Source organism: Meriones unguiculatus, chromosome 7 (assembly GCF_030254825.1).
Source record: "Meriones unguiculatus strain TT.TT164.6M chromosome 7, Bangor_MerUng_6.1, whole genome shotgun sequence".
In the NCBI taxonomy this organism is placed as follows: Eukaryota; Metazoa; Chordata; class Mammalia; order Rodentia; family Muridae; genus Meriones; species Meriones unguiculatus.
In genome coordinates, this window is record NC_083355.1 from 60,720,134 (window position 1) to 60,747,996 (window position 27,863).

General features: G+C 38.4%; 1 protein-coding gene across 8 annotated transcripts in view; it reads right to left on the reverse strand.

Moving 5' to 3' along the window:
- Ralgapa1 (Ral GTPase activating protein catalytic subunit alpha 1) overlaps window positions 1-27,863 on the reverse strand; it is a 245,380-nt gene that overhangs the window by 109,376 nt on the left and 108,141 nt on the right. For all 8 annotated transcript variants that reach the window (XM_060387516.1, XM_060387510.1, XM_060387514.1 and 5 more), the window contains 9 exons: window positions 27,242-27,394; window positions 23,417-23,610; window positions 22,873-22,971; window positions 22,192-22,347; window positions 17,146-17,274; window positions 7,074-7,199; window positions 5,603-5,661; window positions 3,733-3,841; window positions 2,315-2,425 (listed from right to left, as the gene is read on the reverse strand). In XM_060387516.1, coding sequence (XP_060243499.1) covers window positions 2,315-2,425; window positions 3,733-3,841; window positions 5,603-5,661; window positions 7,074-7,199; window positions 17,146-17,274; window positions 22,192-22,347; window positions 22,873-22,971; window positions 23,417-23,610; window positions 27,242-27,394 — 1,136 coding nt within the window. The remainder of the gene's footprint in view (window positions 1-2,314; window positions 2,426-3,732; window positions 3,842-5,602; window positions 5,662-7,073; window positions 7,200-17,145; window positions 17,275-22,191; window positions 22,348-22,872; window positions 22,972-23,416; window positions 23,611-27,241; window positions 27,395-27,863) is intronic.

The window sequence follows — 27,863 nt, forward strand, 5'->3', positions numbered from 1 at the left end:
AGAAATTGTGGTACATTTACACAATGGAATACTACTCAGTAATTAAAAACAAGGAAATCATGAAATTTGCAGGCAAATGGTGGGATCTAGAAAAGATCATTCTGAGTGAGGTATCCCAGGAGCAGAAAGACATACACAGTATATAATCACTTATAAGTGTGTACTAGACCTATAAGAAAGGATAAGCATACTAAAATCTGTACACCTAAAGAAGATAAACAAGAAAGAGGACTTGGGGTAAGATGATCAATCTTCACTCAGAAAGACAAATGGGATGGACATTGGAAGTAGGAGAAAACAAGTAACAGGACAGGAGCCTACTGCAGAGGGCCTCTAAAAGACTCTACCTAGCAGTGTATCAAAGCAGATGCTGAGACTCATAACCAAACCTTTGGCAGAATGCAGGAAATCATTATGAGAGAAGGGGGAGTTAGTATGACCTGGAGAGGACAGGAGCTCCACAAGGACCAAATCTATCAGGGCACAGAGGTCTTTTTTGAGACTGTATCTCCAACCAAGGATCATGTATGGATATAACCTAGAACCTCTCTGCTTGGATGTACCCATGGTAGCTCACTATCCAAGTGGGTTTTCCTAGTAAGAGGAATAGGGACTATTTCTGACATGAACTCAGTGGCTGGCTCTTTGACCTCTTCTCCTCCCCCAGAGGGAGGAGCAGCCTTGCTAGGCCACAGAGGAGGACATTGCAGCCAGTCCTGAAGAAATGTGATAAGCTAGGGTCAGATGGAAGGGGAGGAGGACCACCCCTAGCAGTGGGCTTGGAAAGGGTCAGGGAAGAGATGAGGGAGGGAGGATGGGATGGGGAAGGAATGAAAAAGGGGGCTAAGGCTGAGATACAAAATAAATAACCTATGATTAATATAAAGAAATAAAAATTATTAAAAAAGATTAACATTATACAGATCGAAGGTTATATTTAGGAATATATATCAAAATATGTAGGATGATTCATATGCTAAGAGCTGTGTTTGATTAATATACTAAAATAGCATGCTGTAGTATTTTTAACACAAACCTAAAATTTACATAAATAAATATGATTTATACAGAAAAAGATTTTAGTTCTTCTCTCTTAAATAAGGTAAAGTAGTGAAGGGAATGATTTCTCATCAGTCAGGACTCCTAGTATAGGGAGAGGAACAACAAGCCACCCGCAAAAATCTTTGATCCAAAAATTACCCTACCTACAAGAAATGCAGGGATAAAGAGGGAACAGGGATTGACGGAATGTCCAATCAATGCCCGGCCCAACCTGAGACCCATCCCACAGTAGAGAGCTAGCCTCTGACACTATTAATGATACTCTGCTATGCCTGCAGACAGGACCTTAACTTGACTGTAGTCTGGGAGGCTCCAGCCAGCAATGGATTGAGACAGATGCTGGGACTTGCAGCCAAGCAGGGGGCAGAGCTCTGGGGGTCTTGTGGAAGTATGGGGGGAAGATAGAAGGACCTAGAAGGAACAGGAACCCCACAAGGAGACCAAGAGAGAAAACTAACTCAGACCCAAGGGGGCTTCAGAGACTGGGGCATCAACTAAGGAGAATGCATGATCTAGACCTAGGCTCCGTGCACACATGTGGCCAATGGGTGGCTTGGTCTTCATGTGTGTCACCTGGCGAGTGGACAGGAGGGCTGTTTCTAACATGGACTCTACTGCCTGCTTTTGGATCATTTTCCCCTGTCAGGGCTGTCTTGCCTGACCTCAGTGGATGAGGATATGCTCAGTCTAGATGTAACTTGATGTGCTGGGGAGGCTTGATATGGGGGAGAGGGGGCTCCCCCTTTCTGGAGGAAAAGGGAAAAGGGAAAGGGGAGGAGGAGGGATGAGGACTAAAAAGAGAGGAGGGAGGGGGCTGTCCTTGGGATGTGAAGTAAATAAACTTAAGTAAAAAGAAAAGAATTAGACACTGGGAGACTACAGAAATGGCTTAGTAGTTAAGAGCACTGGCTGCTTTTCTAGAGGACATTTTCTTAACATTTACAAAGTAGCTTACAGCCTTCTGAAATTTCAATACTGATACCCTCTTCTGCCTTCTGTAGGCCCCAAGTACACAAGTGGTGTACATACATACATGCAGGGAAAACATACATATGAAATAAATGTGTTTTGAAAACCATATTAAAAATACAAAGAAATTATCAGGAACTTTGATATTATAAAAAAAATAGATAAAAACCAAGCATTTACTATGAAAAAATTAGTACTTATTAATATAATCTCATATTTCAAGGTATCCATATCTAAGAGATGTTTTACAACTTATAGTAAAAACAAGTGAAAAGTTATTTACCTGAATAATCTTGAGGGGAGAATCAGGTTGGTAAGTCTGAAGTCTCGGTACATAGTGAACCAGCATGTGAAGCATGTTGCAAGCTACGTGGGCAACTGTTTTATTAGTAAACTGCAACAACAAAATTCATTGTTAGGAAACGTTCATGCATATTCATCAATATGAGCTCTGACAACTTGAATTTCAGGTTTCCTTTAATCATAAATTCCAGCTATTATACCATAAGTCTCTCAAAGCTCATTTCTGTACAGTTTTCATTCTACTCTTCACTTTGCTCAGCAAAGTTCCTCAAACATAGCATACAGACAGAAATATCTGTCAGTTAACTGGTGTTACTCAAAATGCTTCCTATGTAAATTATGTTAAGTCTTAAACAGAAGGTATTAAAAGTTTTAATAATAAACATTCTTTCATAACTAAAAATATTCATATAAGCAGGGCATAGTGGGGCGTGTTTGAAATTCCAGCACTCAGAATGCTAAAGCAGGAAAATCATGAGGTCAGTGACAGTGTGAACATTGTACTGAATTACAAACTAGCCTGGGCTAAATAGTCACACTTTCTTAGAACATTAGCAAAAATAAACCCCCAAATTAATATCAAGATAGAACAAAATTTTATACTTTTATTCAGACTTTCCAAATGATTAGATTATCACTTTTTTTTTTTTTTTTGTAACGTGTAGAGTTGTTTTGCCTACACGTACACCACGTGTGTGCCTGGTACCCAAGAAGGCCAGAAGAAGGCACTGGGTCTCTTGGAACTCAAGCTGTCAAGAGTTCTGAGTTGCCAAGTGGGTGCTGTGAGGTTGAGCCCAGGGTCCTCAGAAATAGTAGTAAGTGCCCTTAACCAGTGAGTCATTGCTACAGCCCCTAGATTATTATTTTTGCACAAAATCTATTCTGGCTGTAAAGAAGATATTTATCTTTAATAGTAAAGCAAAAAACAAACAAACAAACACCCTTAATAATTTAGGAAGTAACAAAGATCAAAGAATAAGTCACAAAAATACCAGGTGGCTCAGTTTGTGCCTAAAACTGAAGCATGAGAATCCGAGTTCAAGTCCTCAGCACCCCATGAAAAGCTGAGCTCAACACACATAAACACAAACATATTCCATCCCTCACACACACAATCACCTCCCTCCTACATGCGGTTTTAAATGGCTGCTTTCTTTTAAAGACATCATTCACATGTTTTCTAAGAAAGGAGTCAAATATAGGAAAGTTCAGACAAAAAAGTTCACCACAAAAATATCTAAAGTTCAAGTGTGGGACCAATTCTTAAGGTGAGTCAGAATCAAGGAGTTGATGTAATAATAATGAAAATGATTGAGGGCACAAGATTATTAAGTGTCTGGGAAAACAAGTATATATTCTAAATGACGTCAATATATTTCAATAAATAGTTTTCTTTACCTTTAAAGAAACACAAATTACATTCAGAGCTTCTTTAATTTGAGGATGATGAGATTCATGGACTAATTCTTCACAAATCCAAATACCTAAACTGCAAAGTGCTACACATCTGGGGGGGAAAAGATAGCTTACAATGACACAGGGGATGAGCCTTTACATAAAACAAAACCATCAATCAGTACATTCCCCGTTTAAGCGACTCAAAGACTTTGTTACTCCATAAGTTAGCTGATGATTAAAGGAAAAAAAATAGAAAGAATGAATATCCCCTAAAATTTTCAATCACTTATCTAATGTAACTTGTAACCAATGGTGATATAGCGACTAGAACAGCAGAACCCTGGAACAATATGCAGCATCTTTCTGACAAATGGACTAAACTGACAATGTGGTGTCTCCCCAACAAATGTGCAATCTGCTTTCAACAGGAAAGAGTCTAATATTTTTGTTTGTTTGTTTTTCCAGAAAGGGTTTCTAGGACAGACAGGTACAGTCCTGGCTATAACTGTAATCAGAAGCAGGAAGAAATCAGTGTGCTCAAATTTAGGCTTCTGATAAACTGTCCAGTGGTTTTTCTCCAAGTATCAAAACAGTCTCTTGCCTGTTATTCTGGAACATGTGCATGTACTAATACTGATATTCTTAAATGTAGAGAATACTGCATTTTAGAATAATTTCATGAAAAAATATTTTTCTTCCAGAACACATTAGAGTGCGAAGTCTCCTCTTTTGGTATAGTCTGTTAATGTTCTGTTCATTACTGAGACAACCAAAAGGTCTCCAGAGTAAGGACTACTGCCCTATTTTTTTCTCTCCTCGCATCAACTCTAATAGTGTTGCTAGATCTAAATCATCAAGTTTGAGGCTTCAGCAGTAGAAATAGAGGAAGTCCTAAATGCAGCAAAATTCTCCATGGACTCAACCAAAATCAAACAGTGGGAGTAATAATTACTGAATACTTTTTGTGGAAACAGTGAGGATAGGTTAGGTGTGGTAGTTCCTGCCTGTAATCCAACACTGGGAAGGGTGAGGCCAGTCCATATTTACCCAAGATTCTGTCTCAAAGAAATAAAATAAAATAAAAATTAAATGAATTTAAAAAATTAAAATATTAAATAAATTAGAGGCTAAGAACAGGATGTTTCTGACTTTTTGTGTACACACCAAGAGAAAGGGGAGGATATAAAATAGACTATGGTATTAGATTATTAAAATAATTAAGATTATTTCTTCTGGGCTTGGAAAATGGCTCAGTGGATAGCATGCTTACTACACAAGCATGAGTTTGGACCCCAGCATTTATTTAAAATCCTTGGCATGTCTACATAAACCAGTAACGCCAGTAGAGGAAGGGAGCAGGATCATGCTTGCCATCAGCCAAGCCAAAACTCAAACCTTCAAGATTCAGTAAAAGACCCCACATTATAATGAAATAAACTGGAGAAAAAGAGGCACCTGATGCCTTTCCTTAGCCTGTGCACATGCAAGTATAAGCATGTGCATAGACATGTGTACACATACATTCATACATACACACATGAAAAAGTAAAAACCTACTGATAGTTTATTAAAAATCATGACCAAAACTAGATGCCTATTAAAATATATTATTTTCTTAGATACACAGATTTCCACAATAATAAGTATTTTAATAAACATTGATCCTTACTGCTGTAATTCAAAGTACTGCATAAGAAATAACAAATAAGATGATAAAGTAAAATATACTTAAATAAGATTAAAATAAATTATTTTAGTTATGGAGAATGAAGGCGTTTAGAAGTCTAGAAAAATCTGAAGTGTAGTAATCAATTTATACCAAATACCAAGAACAGTAGTTACGTTAAGTGTTAAAGAATATCTGACCTACCGTGCAGGACCAGAAGGCTCATCTCTTGCTGAGCTTAACACAGTTTTAATTATAAGTTCCTAAAATAAAAAGAAACAGACGAAGATTTCATGTACCAATCCAACAAACATTTATTAGTTATTATTCTGGGCCAGATAATGGTCTGGGCATTTGAAATGGAGTGGGCCAGTAAACGGTTCTTTAATAAAATCCCAGCATTATTCTACAAAGTAGAATAACTTTAATTATAAATAAAATTTTAGTTAAAAATAAAATTTTATTTATAATTAAAATGTGTTTAAAACTTTTTTTCATAATTACGAGAGTAATAAAGGCTATACAACAGAACTGATACCTAAAAAGGCATGAATCCTCGTAATTATTTTTTGTTCTTTTAGATGTATTATTTGAAAGGCGGGACAATGGCTTGGCTGGTAAATTTTACCAAACATTTCTAAAATTAAGATCAATTTGTATCAAACTCTTTTAAAAAACTTAAGATGTAGGAACATCTCCACACTCATTTTCTAAGACCAGTGCTATCAGGATATCCAAATCCTATCTATATACCCAAATCCATAAGAATACTACTTTTTTTTTTTAATTATAGGCCAATATCTGATAAACATAGATGTTTATACTCAAAAAATTTATTAGGATCCCATGCCAAACTGAACAGTACATTAAAAAAGATTGCATGATTAAACAGGATTTATTCCTAGAATGAAAGTTTGGTTCATTTGTTAAAGTATTAATATTGTTAAAATAGCCACGTAATCCAAAGCTATTCCATTTATACTTATTTATCTAAAGAAAAGAAATCAGTATGACAAAAAGACAACAGTCCACGCAGGCTCACATCATACGCTTGTAAGGCAGACATGGAAGAATCACAAGGTCCAGGCCAGTCTGGGCTACACACCAAGTGTGAGGGCAAATCATGTCCTAGCTCCTCTTTAAACAGAGGTTGACCGCGACAGAGGCTCAAAACAACTTGTTTCTAACCGGAAAACTTTGAAAATACATACACCACAAGTGTTAACTGTCAGGCTTGCTTCTGATGATTGTGAAAGCCCTTTTAGAATGTTTCAAACAAAGTTCCATAATGCAGTACAGTTCTAACACTCTGATGTAATTGATCAAGAGAGAGAAGATGGAAGTCAAAGCACTCAGCTTTCGTTTGGCCCCTCAAGCTTAGAAGCCTTGTATTAGCAGCACAGGTCTTGGGTCACACACTATTTCAGTTCATGTTCAGTGAGTGAGTGAATGACTCCTAAAGGACAGACACTTGAGCAGGCTCGATAATGAGACAAAGTTTTAAAGCCTTTAAAACTGAAGAGGCTTTGCTCCTAGCAGACATTCTAGTTTTATGCCTGGAACATTAACATTCTTTAATAACTAGATTTCAAAAAAAAGGGGAGAAGAACGATCATATCATATATACTTTATGATCATAAACTGACCTGCTAAATACTAGCACCTGGTGGCTTACCTTGACATCTGTAAACTGAGACACAGCAACACCAGGGATGTTGGGATGGAGCGCAGGCAGTTCACAGTATAAGTTGGGAAAGCAAACTAAAGATCCCAGCAGGACTTGTGCTTCCACTCTTGGTGCCTAGAGATCAGATTCAACAATCTTTAAAATGCTTTTTAACTGTGCTCTTAAACTACCATTAAAATATTTTGTTATATAATTATACAGGGCAGTGAGAACATGAAAAAAGATTTAGGTTTCCCTCTAGAATTTCTAAAGAAAGTATGATTATTCTCAGTAAATACAATGGACAAATAGCAAAACTTTCTTAAAAAGCAACAAACAGAAATTATCTATAGGAAATGAATTTTAAATAAAAATATAAGCTTGTAACAGAATACATTTAATCTAGCTGAAGAAAAAAAATATTTTGTTTACTTATTTATTGAGAGATGTCTATAAACAGACAAGAAGATTACAAACACCAAATAGATTGGATCAGAAAAGAAAATCCCCCTGCCACATAAATCAAAACGCTAAATCTACAGAACAAAAAAAGAATATTAAAAGCTGCAAGTGAAAAAGACCAAATAACTTACAAAAGGCAGACCTATCAGAATTACACTAGACTTCTCAACAGAGTCTCTGAAAGCCAGAAGGGCCTGGGCAGATGTCTTGCAGCCCTTAAGAGACTACAGATTCTAACCTAAACAACTATAACCGGCAAAACTCTCAATTACCGTACATGGAGGAAATAAGGTATTCCAAGACAAAACCAAATTTAAACACTAACACTATCTATCCACAAATCTAGCCCTACAGAAAATACTAGAAGGAAAATCCCAATCCAGGAAGGTTAACTACACCCAAACAAACAAATAAACAAACAAACACAGGAAAATATTGATTCTATTTTCAAAAATCAGGTACCAGGCTAGATGGTTTTTTTAAGCTTTTTATGTATATGGAAAAAAACTATTGTCCTTAGTATTTACTAACATAATTTATGTCAACATATATCCTAAAGAAGAAAGCCTCTTCATGTCGTCTTTCATTTTATTAAGTCATTTAAGTCTCAACACTGTACATTTCTTCTTCTACCCTCTTGCATGTGTATTAAATAGGAACCAATACATTATTTAAAAATTTTTTTTCATCAATGTTCATAAGGGAGATTGGCCGGAAATTCTCTTTCTTTGTTGAGTCTTTGTGAGGTTTAGGTACCAAGGTGACTGTGGCTTCATAGAATGAATTTGGTAATATTCCTTCTGTTTCTATTTTGTGGAATAGTTTGAAGAGAATTGGTGTTAGCTCTTCTTTGAAGGTCTGGTAGAATTCTGTGCTGAAGCCATCTGGTCCTGGGCTTTTTTTGGATGGGAGACTTTTGATGACCACTTCTATTTCTTTGGGGGATATAGGACTATTTAGTTGATTTACCTGGTCCTGATTCAGCTTTGGTAAGTCAAATCGATCAAGAAAATTGTCCATTTCATTTAGATTTTCAAATTTTGTGGCATATAGACTTTTGAAGTAAGTCCTAATGATTGTTTGGATTTCCTCAGTGTCTGTAGTTATATCCCCCTTTTCATTTCTGATTTTGTTGATTTGGGTGGTGTCTCTCTGCCTTTTAGTTAGCCTGGCTAAGGGTTTGTCGATCTTGTTGATTTTCTCAAAGAACCAGCTCTTGGTTTCATTGATTCTTTGAATTGTTTTATTTGTTTCCAATTGATTGATTTCAGCCCTGAGTTTGATTATTTCCAGCCGTCTACTCCTTCTTGGTGTGTCTGCTTCTTCTTTTTCTAGGGTTTTTAAGTAAGCCATTAGGGTGCTTGAATGAGCTGTCTCGAATTTCTTCTCAACCATGTTTGTAGCAGCTTTATTTGTAATAGCCAGAAGCTGGAAACAACCTAGATGCCCCTCAACTGAAGAATGGATGCAGAAATTGTGGTACATCTACACAATGGAATATTACTCAGCAATGAAAAATAAGGAAATCATGAAATTTGCAGGTAAATGGAGGGATCTGGAAAGGATCATCCTGAGTGAGTTGTCCCAGAAGCAAAAAGACACGCATGGTATATCCTCACTCATATAGACATACAACATAGGACAAACCCACTAAAACCTGTGCATCTAAAGAAACTAAGCAAGAGAGAGGACCTTAACTAAAATGTCCAATCCCCATCCGGAAAGGCAAAGAGGATGGACATCAGAAGAAGAAGAAAACAGGAAACAACCTAGGAACCTACCACAGAGGGCCTCTGAAAGCCTTTGCCCTTCAGACTATCAAAGCAGATGCTGAGCCTGATGGCCAACTGTTGGGCAGGTGAACGGAATTTTAGGTAAGAACTGGGAAATAGTAAGAGCTGGAGAGGACAGGGTCTCCACAAGGAGAGCAACAGAACAAGAAAATTTGAACACAGGGAACTTCCCAGAGACTCATACTCCAACCAAGGACTATTCATGGAGATAACCTAGAACCCCTGCACAGATGTAGCCCAGGGCAGTTCAGAGTCCAATTGGGTTACATAGTAATGGGAAGAGGGACTGCCTCTGACATAATCTGATTGGCCTGCTCTTTGATCACCTCCCTCTGGGGGGGAGCAGCCTTACCAGGCCATAGTAGAGGACAATGCAGCCACTTTTGATGTGAACTGACAGACTAAGATCAGAAAGGAGAGGAGAACCTCCCCTATCAGTGGACTTGGGGAGTGGCATGCAAGCAGAGGGAGGAGGGAGGGTGGGACTGGGAGGGGAGGAGGGAGGGGCTTATGGGGGGATGCAGAATGAATAAAGTGTAATTGATGAAAAATTAAAAAAAAAAAAGAAACAAGAACAGGAATGTGATGTTAAAAAAAAAAGATTGCAAGCTGAGAAGCAGAGAGTAGACTCAACAGTAAATGGTTATTCTTTCTAAAAATAAAATCCCACAGTTCTTTAGTAATTTAAAAAAAAAATTTTTTTTCATTTAAAAAATTTCTTACACTTTATTCACTTTATATCCCAACTGTAGCCCCCTCTCTCGTTCCCTCCCAAACCCATCCTCCTTCCCTCATCCCCTCCCATGCCCCTTCCCCAGTCCACTGATAAGGGAGGTCCTCCTCCCCTTCCATCTGACCCTAGCTTATCAGGTCTCATCAGGACTAGCTACATTGTCTTCCTCTGTGGCCTGGTAATGCTGCTCCTCCCTCAGGGAAAGGTAATCAAAGAGCCAGCCACTGAGTTCATGTTAGAGACAGCTCCTGTTCCCCTTACTTAAGAAACTGAGCTGCCAAGGGCTACATATATGCAGGGGTTTTAGGTTATCTCCATGAATTGTCCTCAGTTGGAGTAGCAGGCTTAGAAAAGACCCCAGGGCTCAGATTTCTTGGTTCTGTTGCTCTCCTGGTGGTGCTCCTGTCCCCTCCAGGTCTTTCATCTCCCCTTCTTTCATAAGATTCCCTGCCATCTGACCAAAGTTTGGCTATGAGTCTTAGCATCTGCTTTGATATCCAGCTGTGTAGAGTCTTGCAGAGGCCCTCTGTGGTAGACTCCTGTCCTGTTTCCTGTTTTCTCAATCTTCCGATGTCCATGCCATTTGCCTATCTTCTTCTTCTTTAGTGGTACAGATTTTAGTATGATTATCCTATATTATATGTCTAATATCCACTTGTAAGTGAGTATATACCATGTGTGTCTTTCTGCTTCTGGGATACCTCACTCTAGATGATCCTTTCTAGTTCCCACCATTTGCCTGCAAATTTCATGACTTCTTTTGTTTGTAATTGCTGAGTAGTATTCCGTTGTGTAAATGTACCACAATTTCTGTATCCATTCCTCAGCTGAGGGACATCTAGGTGGTTTCCAGATTCTGGCTATTACGAATAAAGCTGCTTCGAACATGGTTGATTTGAACAAATGTTCTTGTTGTATACTTGAATGTATTTTGGATGTATGCCTAGGAGTGGTATAGCTGAATCTTGAGGTAGCCCTATTCCTGTCTGAGAAAGCTCCAGATTGATTTCCAAAGTGGTTGTACAAGTTTACATTCCCACCAGCAACAGAGGAGGGTTCCCCTTTCTCCACAACCTCTGCAGCATGTGTTGTCACTTGAGTTTTTGATCTTAGCCATTCTGATGGGTGTAAGGTGAAATCTCAGGGTTGTTTTGATTTGCCTCTCCCTGATGGCTAAGGACATTGAACATTTCTTTAAGTGTTTCTCTGCCATTCTATATTCCTCTTTTGAGACTTCTCTGTTTATCTCTGTACCCCATTTTTTAATTAGATTATTTGATTTGTTGGTGTTTAACTTCTTAAGTTCTTTATATATTCTGGATATTAGCCCTCTGTCAGATATAGGTGAAGATCCTTTCCCAGTCTGTAGGCTGTCGTTTTGTTCTGATGACAGTGTCCTTTGCATTACAGAAGGTTTTCAGTTTCCTGAGGTCTCACTTATTGATTGTTGATCTTAGAGCCTATGCTGCTGGTGTTCTGTTTAGGAAGTGGTTCCTGTGCCAATGAGTTCAAGGCTCTTCCCCACTTTTTCTTCTAACAGGTTTACTGTTTCTGGTTTTATATTGAGGTCTTTGATCCACTTGGACTTTAGTTTTGTGCAAGGTGAGAAGTATGGATCTATTTGAATTTTTCTGCATGTAGACATCCAGTTAGACCAGTACCATTTGTTGAAGATGCTATCTTTTTTCCATTGTATGGTTTTGGCTTCTTTGTCAAAAATCAGGTGTCCATAAGTGGGTGGGTTTATTTCTAGGTCTTCTATCCGATTCCACTGATCCACCATTCTACTTCTATGCCAGTACCATGCAGTTTTTATTACTGCTGCTCTACAGTATAGCTTGAGATCAGGGATGGAGATACCACCAGAAGGTCTTTTATTGTAGAGGATTGTTTTACCTATTCTGGGTTTCTTGTTATTCCATATGAAGTTGAGACTTTTTCTTTCAAAATTAATGAAGAACTGTGTTGGTAATTTGACAGGAATTGCTAATGAATTATTTTACTTGTTTAATACTTGCAAACTGGCTTAAAGAAAATGTGAAAAGCCAGTAGCAATACAGTACTTCCATTCACATAAATCAAGACTTAACCCCTAAAAAGACTTGCAGCTTACTAAAATTTAAGCTTGCATGACTTTTAACAGAACAGAACAGATCATTTTCACCGGACCTGTTGAACATATGTAAAAGCCCCACCCTAGGGAGGCTGAGGCAGGGCAATCCCAAATTGCAGGACTGCCAGGACTACCAGCAAGACATTGTCCAAAACAAAACAAGACATAAAATACTTCCTGTCCAGATTAAAAGACAACCTAAACTGACAGATATAAATGGGCAGGGTAAATTCATACCTACCCTCCTAATTTAAAATTATCCTATCCAAATAAAGCTGACTTAAAAAAAGATCAACACTCAGTTGAGGAGGTTAGTTGAGTTTTTCTATTATGTTGGGTAAGGTCTGAATATATAGGCTATAACAGGAACAGGCCTAAAAGTGTATGTAATAGTTATCTACTAGTTAAGAAAGACAACATTCTATCAGTCATATTGTAATCTGCTTAAGGAAAGAAGGAAACATTAACAATGAAAGATGATGTGGATGAGACCTAAAATGGGAATTGGAAGAGCAAGACTTGAAGTTGGTGCTTTTTAACACTATCTAGCAGAAGATAACCTTTAACCTTACAGGGCACATATGAGTATCTAACTGGCTTTCTACAATGATTTGGTTTCTATGTCACCTTCCTCAGTAGTAGGCATTATATGAATTAGACAGCATAAAAAGAGACTACTTTTTTTTTCATTATCCAAACAGTGTTGTTACATAACCAGTATCTAGTTGCAGGGAAGAAAAGTTAGTCATATCGAAAGCATCATGATTTAATTCTGCAAAACTTTGAGAAAAGTTGAAGAAATAAATAAATAAAAAAAAAAAACAAAACAACAACAACTTTGTCATCTGGAATAACTGGTCCACTGATGAGCAACAGTTTTCAAAGTAAATTAGTAAGAATTGAAGTGACAGTGATTTGACTTAGTCTCCTTTCAGTTCTATCAGTTTTGCCACTCGCTAAGAGGCTGATTATCTGTTTCCTGTATCATCTGTGGTTTGTCTTCCATGTAATTTACTCCAAGAGCAATATGTTTATTTAATAATCTCAAGGCACAAGTTTAGTTACCTCTTTCCATATTTACAAGAATTTCTTTAAGCCATACAACCACAAACTGGTCCACAGCATTTAAAACCTTCAGTGCTTCTTGATTTTTGTTTTTTATTTTTAATCTGCATATATACCTGCATACCAGAAGAGGTCCCCAGAACTCATTGCTAGGGCTTGAACTTAGGTCCTCTGGAAGAGCAGGCAGTGCTCTTAACTCTGAGTCAACTCTCCAGGCCTGCTTCTCAATTGTTCCTCAATGACTTCATTCATCATCTATTATCTAATCACAGTTTAGGCTCTGACTCAGTACCCCCTTTCTGCATGTATGCCTCTCCCCAAGTCCACTGATAGGGGAGGTCCTCCTCTCCTTTCTGATCTTTTTTTTTTTTTTTTTTGTTCTTCTCAATGCAGTTTATTCAGGAACCTTGAACAATCTTCTGACCCTGGGGAAGGCCAGTCCACAGCTTAAAATAGCCTCTGGGTAGCCAACCCCAGCGTGCCTCGTGGGCAATGCAGATAGGTCCACATACATGGAAGCAAGCCAGATCCTCAGCCTTAGCCAAATATGGAGTTGTTTGTGACAGAGAGCACTCACCATCAGGAAGGTGGAAGGCGGAAACCAGTTCCATCTTTTAAGGTGCGGCATTACGCAGCTCTCTACAGTTCCCCCTTTTTGTTTTAGACGCATCAGGCAAGAGTAGAGGTCTGATCTCTGATATTAGAAATAAATTGGGACTTTGTACCGATGTTCATTTAGGTGTCATCCACCCAAAGAGCATCAGACCCGTCCAATACCTTTTTCTCAGAGGCAGGACCTGGGGCATCAACCCGCATGCAATCAGACATGCTCTTCTCTGGGTCCAAAGCGGCTGACCCTGAGTGCAGTGCTTAGCCTTGCATCCTGAGCGTAACATTTTAGCTTTTTATGGTAGCCAACCATGCTTGGGGAGACTGTCCTGCTTCAATGGTGTAAAGGCCTGAATGATCATGGCTGCATCACACTGTTGTGAGACTCTAATCTTGCATATATACCACAGGCAAACCAAGGAGACCAACACCAGAAGGCCTGCTAACGCTCCCATGCCCACCCATTCCTTCAGATGATTCATGGCTGCAGCAATCCATGATGATAATCCTGTGGCTAGTCCTGTGTTCACTCTGGTAGATTAGAGTCTGCGCTGCTAATGAGCAACAAGATCATAGGAGATCTTACGTGGACCACTCTGCAGGTGACAAGGAACACTTTTGTTCTTCTGTTGACTCATGCATATTAAACTCCAAAGAAAATGAATTATTTTGTCATTCTTTGAGCATACTTCAATTAAGTCTATTTATTGTAACTTGAATACTTTCCTTCATCTCTACTATATAATATTACTAACCTTTGAGAGATCGATTTATAGACATTTTCCCGTGAAACTATCAACTCCATAGCAAAGAAAAATTCTGCAAAATCTTTTGTTAACATCCCCTTTTAATCTCTGATTTTATTAATCTAAATCTCTGTCTTTTGGTTCACTGGCTAAAGGTCTATCAATCTTGTTGATTTTCTTAAAGAATCAGCTCATTTCACTGATTCTTTTTCTTATTTGTTTATTTGTTTCTATTTCCTTGCTTTCAGTCCTGACTTTGAATATTTCTTCTCTTCTACTCTTTTTGGGTATTTCTTGTTCTTCTAGAGTTTTTTAGTGTGTCACTAAGCTACTAATGAGGTACCTTCAGCTATCCAACAAACATACACTTATTTAGGTTTCCAATTTTTATTTATTATGTGTGTGTATTAAGTGTGAATATGTATGCACCTGCTGTGAATACACTAGGTTGGTTCTCTCCTTCTACCCAGAGTTCCAGTGACTGAATTCAGATTTTCAGGCATGGCAAGTGCTTCTACCTGATGATCCATTTATTCTGGCCCTAGGGTTAATGCGGTTTGTTGTTGATTGTTTGTGAGACAGATACCCATTAGCACAAGGTGGCTTTGAACTCAGTATGTAGCAGAAACTGATTCTGAACTCTACCTCCAGAGTGCTGAAGAACTCGTATTACAAGCATTTCCGACTCAAATGTTTTTACTTTGTTCTGATCAAACCAATCCAGGGTTTTGTGCAAGCTAGCTAAGTGCTTTCCCACTGAGTTATATTACCAGCTACTTAACAAAAGTCCAGGTGACTAACCCTCAGGTGAAAACACCAATACATAGAAAAACTAAGTAACCTGCCCACAGGTCATATAACTAATGAATGGCAAAGCTCAGACTGGAATCCAGGTAGATTGACTCCAGACTTCATTCTGTGATCCTACTCTTGAAGCCTGCATCTAAGTTCTTTATTCATTAATACTGCAACTGTCCAATAGCAGACTACAGGTCCTTTAAACACAAAACTTTCCAATTTGTTCTGTATCCCTTCATGTTGTACTCAAAAGTAATGCTATATTTTGTATGTGGTTTTCCTTCTCCATCCCTTACCCTGGAAGGTTAACCTAACAGAAGGCTGGTATCTATGTAACAATGCAGAAACACAGCGGGATCTTTGGGGAGGAAGTTAGAATACTGGGTGCACCCCATCTTACATGCATTCTCACCAGGACACCAACTAGCAAGACGATGATGCGCGGACTTCCGAGATAGCTCAACAGGTAAAGGCCTTTAGTGCCAAGCCTGACAACCTGAGTTTGACACCTGGGAGATACATAGTAGAAAGCGAGAACCAATGCCTGAAAGCTGTTAATATCTGTTCCCCAAGCATAAACATGGATGACCTCGACAATAACACTATAACATGTGCACCTCTCCAAATAAATAAACATAACTATTCTTTACAAAAAAAAAAAAAAAAAAGGAGTGTGATATAGCCAAAGGACCATTATCAGAGCCAGAGCTATTTAGTTTGGACTTTCTACCCCCAAAACTGTAAGCTAAGTAAATCTCTTTTGTTTAAAAGTCACTTTGCCCCAGGTGAGGACATTTTGTTATACAAATAGTAGAAACAAATCAATAAACGCACAAGGAAGAAGTTTATAAACCCACAGAAGGGCTAAGCACAATGTTGAACACATAGCAGGTATCGGAGAAGTACTTCACATGTCAGTCAGTAAGTATCTACTGCGTGCTGCCCTGTGCTAAAGTCCGAAGATGCCAAGATGCAAGACACAATGACTGTTCTCCAGGGACAATAGAAACAAAACTGGCTAGAAATAGTCTTTTCTTTTTCATTTGTATATTTTCTCCAGGTGATCAACTCTATCCAATATTTGATCATGTTACCAACTTGTTTCCTTACATGATTACTCAGTGTTCCTTAGACAAACTCTAACCCATTTTAGCACTATTTCCACAGCTTTCGTAGCTAACTCACCTATGCTACTTACATAAAAAATTCCACCTTCCCTGGTGTCTGTGGCATTAGCTCCTTCCCCCCCCCCAAACATGTAAGGTTTACTCTGGGGACATATTTATATATTTCTGGGTTATCCCATAAATGTTGGTTCTTTATCCCATTAAAATATTTGTCAAATAAAAATTCTAGGTGAATAACATAATGACTTCATGCATACACACACACAGTAAGAAACGATTATTCTCTACTGTTTATCTTTTGCAATAACTCACAACCCTTTCTTCACTTCCTTGCCTGTTTCCTTAGATTTCTCAATTTTAAATCTTTTTTTTTTTTTTTTTTTTTGCCCATCAGATATAAAATATAGGTCTTGAGCCAACTCATCAACTGATTTCATTGATTTCTTAAAACTATCAGAATGTCTTTCTTTTTACTGTGGGAGAAGCAGCCAGTTCCAATTATATAGTAAACTTTGCAGGACATGAATTTGTTATATTTTATCAGCAATGGCTCTCTCCTTTTCTCTTTGTTGCTCTGTAAGCTGAGTCTTGATAAATAGTTTATTAATTCATAAGAACTAGAAATAAAGACTTACATTAAGAAAAGCTGAAGAAGCCACTCTCCCAGCTGCTACAATAAAATCCATAATGAGCATTGTGGCACCAGGCAAACCAAGTGAAAAAAACTGAGGTGAACAGTGCTTGATGATTGTATTGACAATGTCCTGAGAAAAAGAAAAATGGGAAGATGATCACATATCAGCTAATCAATATCATTAAAAATAGGTGAAGTGTGAAATAAAAAATATACTAGCTACCTAGAATGTCTAATTTTAATTCTTCCAATTAATCCATGCTTAGGATATGTTGTTAGGAAAATAAACTTAACACACATTTGATTACCCGACATAAACAAAATAACTTTGTTTTCCACATTAGATAGCAAGGAAGGCTTGTTGCTTCAGAGCAAATATTAACCCATATTTTGTAACACTGAATTACAGAGTGGATTCTCAAGTCACCTAGTTGCTTCTGTGTGATAACTTAGTTTGACTCTATATTGAACTTATATGATCTGCTATGTGACAAATGAAGAGATCTTATTTTAAAAAAGATAATCAGAAGACCTTGGATAATCGATATCTAGCTTCAGAAACTGAAAGCTAGGTGTTTTAAAGTGAATATTCTTACATGGCACTATGGTTTAGAATTTATCAGAAAAGATGCAGTGCTTTTGGTCATATTTTTCAGTATGACTTTTTAGGAAAGGTTTTTATTAGCCTGTATTGATTATATATTACAATAGGTTTCATTATATTTTCATGTATGTACATAATATACTTTGATCATATTTACCCTTGTCATCCATGTCAGGGCCCTGCCCCACTTCCACTGAATATGGCTGACTTAATGAAAATTCTATTTCTGTAGTAGCAAGGAAGTAATTGTATTTGAGATACGCTTATAGGGTTACAACACTGTAATTATTCTTAAATTAGTAAGGGGAATTTTCTCATTGCTCAGAAAGAAATAGGACTATCAACTTTGAACACTAGTGCTCTCCAACAGGCTCACAAATGACACTTAACCAAATTACATTAAGACTGAAATCTTTTACTTTTTAGTTTTCTAAGATTGAGATTCCTGAAATATGTGTCCTAAAATCTTATTTGTGATTATTCAGTCATCATAAATGATATAGATGCTAAGCCAACGTAATTATCATTATGGCAATGTAATTTATTAATAAGAAGTATTAGGTAAATTTTAGAACGGAATAAACCCTATCATTGCTGCATGAAAAGGTGAGCACATTCATATGCTTCTGGTGTAAATTAAGAGTCAATTATAAAATGCCTAAAAATAGACACACTGGAATACTAAGGAGAGAAAAAAAAAAAAAAACCCTAAACAAAGGATGGTTTAATTTCTTCAGAAAGTAAACTGCTTAGGAAAATGCAGAAGCTGAAAGAACACTGAAATCAGTCCCTTAAGTACTACAATAGCTTGTTTTGAACCATCTTTCAAGAATAAATAAGGTCATAAAGTAGAAGTGAATTATATATAAATCACTACATATGAAGGACAGTTTTAACTCTAGATCTTAAAAAGCAAGAATTAAACAGAATTGAAATCTCATGTTTTACTTTTCTTTTATGTTGCTATGGTAAAATACTCTGACCAGAACAACTTTAAGAAATGGTTTTTCTGACAGAGGGCTAATACCCAGTATACATAAAGAACTAAAGAAACTGAAAAGCAGCAAACCAAGTAATCCAATTAAAAAATAGGGAACAGAGCTAAACAAGAGAACTCTCTGTAGAGGAATATAGAATGGCAGAGAAACACTCAAAGAAATGCTCAACCTCATTAGCCATTAGAGAAATGCAAATCAAAACAACCCTGAAATTTCACCTTACACCCATCAGAATGGCCAAAATAAAAAACTCAAGTGACAACACATGCTGGAGAGGTTGTGGAGAAAGGGGAACCCTTCTCCACTGCTGGTGGGAATGTAAACTTGTACAACCATTCTGGAAATCAATATGGGCTTTCTCAGACAACTAGGTATAGCCGCTTCCTCAAGATCCAGCCATACCACTCCTAGGCATATATCCAAAAGAGGCTCAAGTACACAATAAGGACATTTGCTCAACCATGTTTGTAGCAGCTTTATTTGTAATAGCCAGAAGCTTGAAACAGCCCAGATGCCCCTCAACTGAAGAATGAATGCAGGAATTGTGGTACATCTATACAGTGGACTATTACTCAGCAATGAAAAATAAGAGATCATGAAATATTACTCAGCAATGAAAAATAAGAGATCATGAAATTTGCAGGTAAATGGTGGGACATGGAAAGGATCATCCTGAGTGAGTTGTCCCAGAAGCAAAAAGACACACACGGTATATACTCACTCATATAGACATATAACATAGGATAAACCCACTAAAATCTGTACATCTAAAGAAACTAAGCAAGAGAGAGGACCCTAACTAAAACGCTCAATCCCCATGCTGAAAGGCAAAGAGGATGGGCATCAGAAGAAGAAGAAAACAGGAAACAACCTAGGAACCTGCTACAGAGGGCCTCTGAAAGCCAGAAGAAGAAAACAGAAAACAACCTAGGAACCTGCCACAGGGGGCCTCTGAAAGGCTCTGCCCTGCAGACCATCAAAGCAGACGCTGAGACTTATGGCCAACTGTTGGGCAGAGTGAGTGGAATCTTATGTAAGATGTGGGAAATAGTAAGAGCTGGAGAGGACAGGAACCCCACAAGGAGAGCAACAGAACTAGCAAATTTGAACACAGGGAACTTCCCAGAGACTCATACTCCAACCAAGGACTATTCATGGAGATAACCTAGAACCCCTGCACAGATGTAGCCCATGGCAGTTCAGTGTCCAAGTGGGTTACATAGTAATGTGAAGAGGGACAGCCTCTGACATAATCTGATTGGCCTGCTCTTTGATCACCTCCCCCTGAGTGGGGAACAGCCTTACCAGGCCACTGAAGATGACAATGCAGCCACTTCTGATGAGAACTGATAGACTAAGATCAGAAAGAAGGAGAGGAGGACCTCCCCTATCAGTGGGACTTGGGGAGGGGCATGCATGCAGAAAGGGGAGGGAGGGTGGGACCAGGAGGAGAGGAGGGAGGGGCTTATGAGGGGATACAAAATGAATAAAGTGTAATTAATAAAAGTTAAATAAAAAATTTAAAAAAAGGGGAAAACATTCTAAATCAGTAATATATTCTAGCTTCATTACATTACTGTGATAAAATATCTCACAAAGACACTTAAACATCATTATAGTTAAGAAGAGAGAAAAGGAAACATATGTATCTTTACTAGCTTCTTTGCTTACATCTTGTTTTTTTCCCCTTACTTATCAGGAGCTTGTGTCTAAGGAATGATACCCTCCAGAGTAGACCAGATTTTTCACATCAGATATGCCCATAGGCCCATAGGCCAACCCAAAGCAGAGAGTTTCTCATTAAGACTCTGGAGGACTATGAAAGACGGTCGTAATGAGACCTGATAGGATAGGGTCAGAAGAAAAAAAAAATGGGGAACAGAGCTAAACAGAGAATTCTCTGTAGAGGAATATTGAATGGCAGAGAACACTTAAAGAAATGCTCAACATCATTAGCCATCAGGGAAATGCAAATCAAAACGACCCTGAGATTTCACCTTACACCCATCAGAATGGCCAAGATCAAAAACTCGAGTGACAACACATGCTGGAGAGGTTGTGGAGAAAGGGGAACCCTCCTCCACTGCTGGGGGGAATGTAAACTTGTACAACCACTCTGGAAATCAATCTGGCGTTTTCTCAGACAACTTGGAATAGCGCTTCCTCAAGATCCAGCCATACCACTCCTAGGCATATATCCAAAAGAGGCTCAAGTACACAATAAGGACATTTGCTCAACCATGTTTGTAGCAGCTTTACTTGTAATAGCCAGAAGCTGGAAACAACCCAGATGCCCCTCAACTGAAGAATGGATGCAGAAATTGTGATACATCTACACAATGGAATATTATTCAGCAATGAAAAATAAGAGATCATGAAATTTGCAGGTAAATGGTGGGACATGGAAAGGATCATCCTGAGTGAGCTGTCCCTGAAGCAGAAAGACACACACGGTATATACTCACTCATAGAGACATATAACATAGGATAAACCTCCTAAAATCTGTACATCTAAAGAAACTAATCAAGAGAGAAGACCCTGACTAAAATACGCAATCCCCATCCTGAAAGGCAAAGAGGAAGGACATCAGAAGAAGAAGAAAACACGAAACAAGCTAGAAACCCGCCACAGAGGGCCTCTGAAAGGCTCTGCCCTGTAGACTATCAAAGCAGATGCTGAGTCTGATGGCCAACTGTCCGGCAGAGTGCATGGAACCTTATGGAAGAAGTGGGAAATAGTAAGATCTGGAGAGGACAGGAACCCCACAAGGAGAGCAACAGAACCAGAAAATTTAATGTCCAAGTGGGTTACATAGTAATGGGAAGAGGAACTGCCTCTGACATGAACTGATTGGCCTGCTCTTTGATCACCTCCCCCTTAGGGGGGAGCAGCCTTACCAGGCCACAGAAGATGACAATGCAGCCATTCCTGATGAGATCTGATAGACTAAGATCAGAAGGAAGGAGAGGAGGACCTCCCCTATCAGTGGACTTGGGGAGAGGCATGCGTGAAGAAGGGGGTGGGAGGGTGGGATCAGGAGGGGCTTATGGGGGGATACAAAGTGAATAAAGTGTAATTAATAAAAAAAAAAAGAAATGGTTTAACTCACAGCTCTTGGTTCTAGTCTGTCACTGCAGAGAAGTCACAGTGAGAAGATCTCAAGCATTTGGTTACAACTATGTGCACAGACAGAAGAGAGCCATGAATGCATTCATGTAGCTCTCAGCTTGCTCTCTCTATTCTTACATAGTCCAGGATCCTTCTGCATAAAAAATGGTGCCCACGCACATTGATCAGGTCTTCCTACCACAAATAATCAAGGCAATCTCTCAAAGATATGCTCAAAGAACAATCTCCTAGGTGATTCTAATTTTTGTCAAGTTAAAAACTAACAGTAATTGTCAAAACTGATAAAGCAACTCTTTAGAAGGCACATATATTTACCTGATCAATATGAAGCAACCCACAGTGCATTATATTGTAGAAATGTGTTAAAAAATCTCTATTTGGAGATACATCTTGTCTTCTCTTCATTGTATTACAAATAAGCTTATAAGCATGTAGTTTACCTTGTTTATACTTATCAGTCAACATGGTTGCCTAAAACAAGAAATCGGTTTTAATATTAAAAACCAAATATTGTTTATAAACAATTGAATATAATACATAATACGTTTTCATATATTTCTTTGTTGATCCGATTTCATTAATGAAATCAGAAGTCAGGACTAGGGAAATTACTATTATCTGAAGTGATTCAATGTACATATGAATAATCAGACACTTCACTTAAAAAACAGACCAAACATCAAATAATACTTAAAAAGAAATAAATGTCTACAAGTATGGGCAAGGCCATAGGGTAGATCCTTAATAAGGGGAAAATAAATAAAAATAAATACATTTAAAAACAGTAAAGACATACATTTCTCCACTTATTTTTGCTTAATTAAATAAATAATAAATAATGCAATTCTGCTATGCCAACTCTCCTATCTATGTAATACCTAATCATTTCTTAAAGATACTGGTTAAAAACTAAGTGCTCTCAAAGGCCAAATAATTGTTAAAATTTTTATCAAATGCTCAAAACGAATTTGTTAACATAAATATGTTGGTGTTTACCTTAAAAAGCCAAGGTGTCAGAATTCTTAGTGGAGGAATCAACACAGGCGGAGAAGGTGAGCTCAGGTTATCTGCTGAAATGCCAAGATTATCTCTGATCTACAATTTTCAAATAAAGGGTAACACACATGTATTAAAACTGTTTCCTCTTCTAGCTGCCTTATCTAACTTAAACAGAAGCTGAATCCAGGCTCTACCATAACGACATATTTCATTATGGCTAATTATGGCCAAGTGACTTCACGGCTGAACACTCCTTTAATTCAAAGGAAGGTCAAGTTGTAACAGTGCTTTCAAAGGCCTCTTTTTCTTTTTTAGGGGTGGTGGAGCAGGGAGGAGGTGCTTATTGTTGTTTCTTGAGACAGGATAGACAAGGCTGCCCTGAAACCTGCCATGTAGCCCAACACGGCTTCTACCTCATAATCCCCCTCCTCAGTCTTCCAAGTGCCAGATTATAGGTGATCACAACCACATCTGGCCTTCTTCTACTTTCTAATATTTTATTTTTCTTTTTTCCTCTTACAGCCTTTATTTTCTTTCTTACCTTGGCTAGATTCTGCCAAAGTTCACAGAGGTAATCAAAAACTTGAGCATGTATTTCAGGATCCATAATGGCATTGACATCTCCCAAAATGCCCAGCATTCTTCGCCACATAACAGTAGCAACATCAGCATGCCACCCAGTGAGAGTGCCTCCTGCCATCACACTACAACATTCTGATGGGAATTCACTGATTTCTATAGAAAAAAATAGCAGAACCGTGTCAGTACTTAAGACAGCTGACCACCTGAAAGTCTCAGCTATCTACAAAACTAAACAAAAGAAATGTAAATGTAGGTCATTTCTTTCTGATAATATCAAAACCTTACCAACTCATAATTACCAATTTTGGTAATAATTTTTTATTGAATAGGGTTTTTATTGAAATTTACTAAAGAAAAAATTATGTAACCACCACTTATTATTGCAGCTGCCAAAAAGAATAAAATACAGCAAAAAGAGAAGTTACTGTGTGTGTGTGGGGGGGGGTTGTGTGGGTGTATGCACGCATGCATGTGCGTGTGAGCATGAACATGTGCAGGCTGGCTCTCTTCTTGCACTGGGGTTCTGGGGACTGAGGCAGGTGCTGGGGATTGCACTACAGGGCTCTTTAACAGATGGGCCATCATGCTGGCCTGTGATAGAGAAATGTATGCTGGACATAAATATCAACCTTATAAGCACATACTCTCACTTTCAACTAATATCTAGTTTAGAATATATTCATTAGGCAGAAAATCTTAGGCTAAAAGCAATTCCTGTAGTCTTCATAGGCTGATTGTTTTGTAACTAGTGTACAAACACTAGCATTGAAAGAGGTATCACAACAACATGAAAAAGATACTTGTACTAAAATTTGAATATAATAAAGTTAGCATAATTATACATTTTCTTTAATACCATAAGGTAATAAGCAATAAATATGGGTAAACTTGATCTGAGTCTCATTTCTGCCACTAACTATGTTAAACAAATTATTTTAATGACTTAAGACTGTATTTCCTCACCTATAAAATCAGGCTACAGAGTGAGAACCTGTAGTAAAACAACTAAACAAAAGGAAACAAAAAGGTCGAGCTATATCTAAAGAAATTGAGAAACTAAACATTTTATAGACTTCAATATCAAAACCTTATCAATATCAAAACATCAAAATAGTAAAGGCATAAGCCACCATCGCCCAGCTTAAACACTATCTTTCATGTCTGATATTATCCAAATACATTGCTAACTTAGAGCCAGGCCATTTTTTCCATATACATACATACATACATATATACATACAAGCATATATACATACATATGTACATACATATGTAACTTATGTGACTAAGTTGTGTTTTTTAAAACTAGTTAATGGCTTCGTAATCTCAAATTTTTCTTCCAAGTGGAAGAAAAACAGATCTTAAAGGCCCCAACAATCACAAAGCAGAAACTTAGAGTTATGTAACTGCACATCAAGGACAGAGCCCATACTCTAGGGGTATGCATGCATATCTCAGGGAAGGAGAAAGAGGTTTTGTGGGTGAGCTGGAGGAAGGTGGGAATGGAAGCAAAGGGATCAGCTCGTGGGGAACGGAGGGAGAATGTTCGGAAAGATGGAATTAGGAGGTATGGGGCACTGTGAAAACCTAGTGCAATGGAAACTTTGAGGGTGGACCTGTGAGGACTCCTGGAAAGGATGATACAGAGTCTGAACTGGCCACCTTTTGTAGCCAGGCAAGGCTTCCTTCCAGTGGTGGACTGTTGTATTCAGTTGAGTTGTTGCCCAAGAGAATCCCATGGAGATTCCCAACAACCTAGGCGGATGTTAGGACATTCGGTTGGTCTCTGAAAACTGACAGCATGGGCACCATTGCTGAGGACAACATCCACACAGGTCACTGAATGTACACAGGTCCAGCTGATGCCCGCATGGAGCCCTTACCTCTATGCTCTAGTTCTAGTCTCTTTGGCATGAGAAGGCACTCTGCAGGCTGTGGAAAAAGAAACCTGGACACCTGGACAAAGCCCTGGGCATATAATCTATCCTGCCTGCAAAATGTGCTGGGGCAATGGTGGCACAGAACTTGTGGGAGTGGCCAACCAATGTTTGATTTAACTTGAGGTCCAAGACATGAAAGGAAGCCCATGCCCTACACTGCCTGCATGGCCAGGAACCAGAAGCTTAGGGTAAAATCAAACACAACTGACAGAAAAAAAAATTAATGAAATGATTCCTAATATTATTTTGCTACAGGAGCCTTGTCGCTTAGGGTAAAATCAAACACAACTGACAGAAAAAAAATTAATGAAATGATTCCTAATATTATTTTGCTACAGGAGCCTTGTCCAGTCGTCATCAAAGAGGCTTGCTCTGGCAACATGAGGTAGCAGGTGCGGAGAGCCACAGCCATATCCATATGCAGAGAGGGAGTTTAAATTGGAGGTCTCCATTGAATCTCTCCCCTCAGAAATGGGAAGGAAAGGTTATTGGAGTCAGAGGGGATTGAGATGCTAGAAGAACACGGCCCACTGAATCAACTAGGCAGGGCTCACATATGTTCACAGAGACTGAAGCAGCAAGCATGGGGTGTGTGTGGGTCTGCATCAGGGCCTCGGCATATATGTTGTGGCTGTTAGGTTGGTGTTCCCCTGCGACTCCTAACAGCAGAGTGGGTGTGTTTATGACTCTTTTGCCTGCTCTTGGGATTCTTTTCCTCCTATTGGGTTGCTTTGTCCAGCCTTGACATGAGGGCTTTTGCCTTGTCTTATTGCATCTTGTTTTGTCCTGTTTGGCTATTATCTCTTGGAGGCCTGTTTTTTTTCTGAAGAGCAAATGTAGGAGAACGGATCTGGGGGAGAAGGAGAGCTGGAAGGAGGGGAGGGAGGTAAAACTGTGGTCCGGGTGTATTAATGAGAGGAAAAAAAATCTATTTTCCCAATAATAAAAAATATCAACAAAACATGAAAAAACAAAATAAAATAACTTCAGAAATACTGAGCAGGAAAAAAAAGGAATGAACCCTTTGAAGTAGCCCAGAAGTTAAACAGCTTTCATCTCTTCCTTTTGTAAGAGTAAGTGTGTTGCATGAAGAATGAAAATAAACTCTTAATATGACTTATAAATGTACTGTCAACTATGTCCTTAACAAGTATTTATCTGACACTTTCCATACCACTCAGGATTTGTTACCTGCACTGAAAAAACAAAACAAAACAAAAATCAGGTATAACTGCTAATTTGACAAATTGTTTTACTGAAAGCTTGATTGACAAAAGAGAATGCTGTTAACTTCCTCCTGCGAGTGAGCCAGATCCTCAGTAAAACACTGTGAGGCCTGAAGCTCAGGGAGACACCCAGAACCCTAGCACTCAGGAGGCTGAGGCACGAGAAAGAGAGTCAGAGGACAATCTGGGCTACAGCGAAACACCCTTTCTGAAAGTCACAATTTTAAAACAAGGAACCAGGCATGGTACCAAGCTTTTAATCCCAGCAATTATAAGGCAGAGGCAGCAGACCTCCAAAATCTAGGTCAGAGCAGCCAGGGTTACACAGGGAGACCCCATCTCAAAAAAAAAAAAAAAAAAAAAAGAGAGAAGGAAAGAAGAAGAGGGAGGGAGGGGAAGAGGGAGAGAGAAAGTCACAATAAATAATAATACAACAAAAATGATAAGGCTGTAAACAACTATAATAAAATGTAAAAAAAAAAAATCAAAAATAGCAGCTTTTTATAAGTGCAAGAAAAACAAGAGAAGACTTAGAAAAGCCAAAGACTTATGAAAGTATCCTTAATCACAGCTATGATAACTTAAGCTCTCCTGACACTAGCAAATATCAGTTGTTACCTAGATCATCTGGGGTCTGAAGAACAGAGTGGTGGAGCTTCTCGTCGAGCTGGAGATCCCTCTGTTCTATGGGATCTATATTCAGCGTAGAAGGGGAAGGTGTCTGTGACCTGGATCCCAGAGCTGAATGGACTGGAGAAGCACTTTCTGAGCCTGTAGAGATAATTTCAGAAGCTCACATGAAGAATGCATTCAGTATCCTACCTAAGACATATTTCCAACTCCAATAAGACATCGTTTTAAAACATCAGAAGATAAAGCAGGTTATTCACTATCCAAAGATGTCAACAAAATCACAACACTGTCTACCACTGGATGGGTCAGGAACCATCAGTGACAGTGACAACCTCTCTTTTCATTCTTGGCCTAGCAATTCAAACTCTGATACCCACTGCTATTCTTTCTCTCACTCGGAACTGGGAAAAGCAAATAGAGAAGGGACTATTCTTAATCTCCACTCTTTTCTACTAATACATTCTCATAAAACAGCAAAAATACATGAAAATGCAATCTGATACTCTCCTCATTTAAAGTCCTCCAAAGACAACATATATGCCTATAATCCCAGCACTGAGCGCTGTCAAGAGCATGAGGAGTTCAAGATCATCCTCCTCAGCTACAT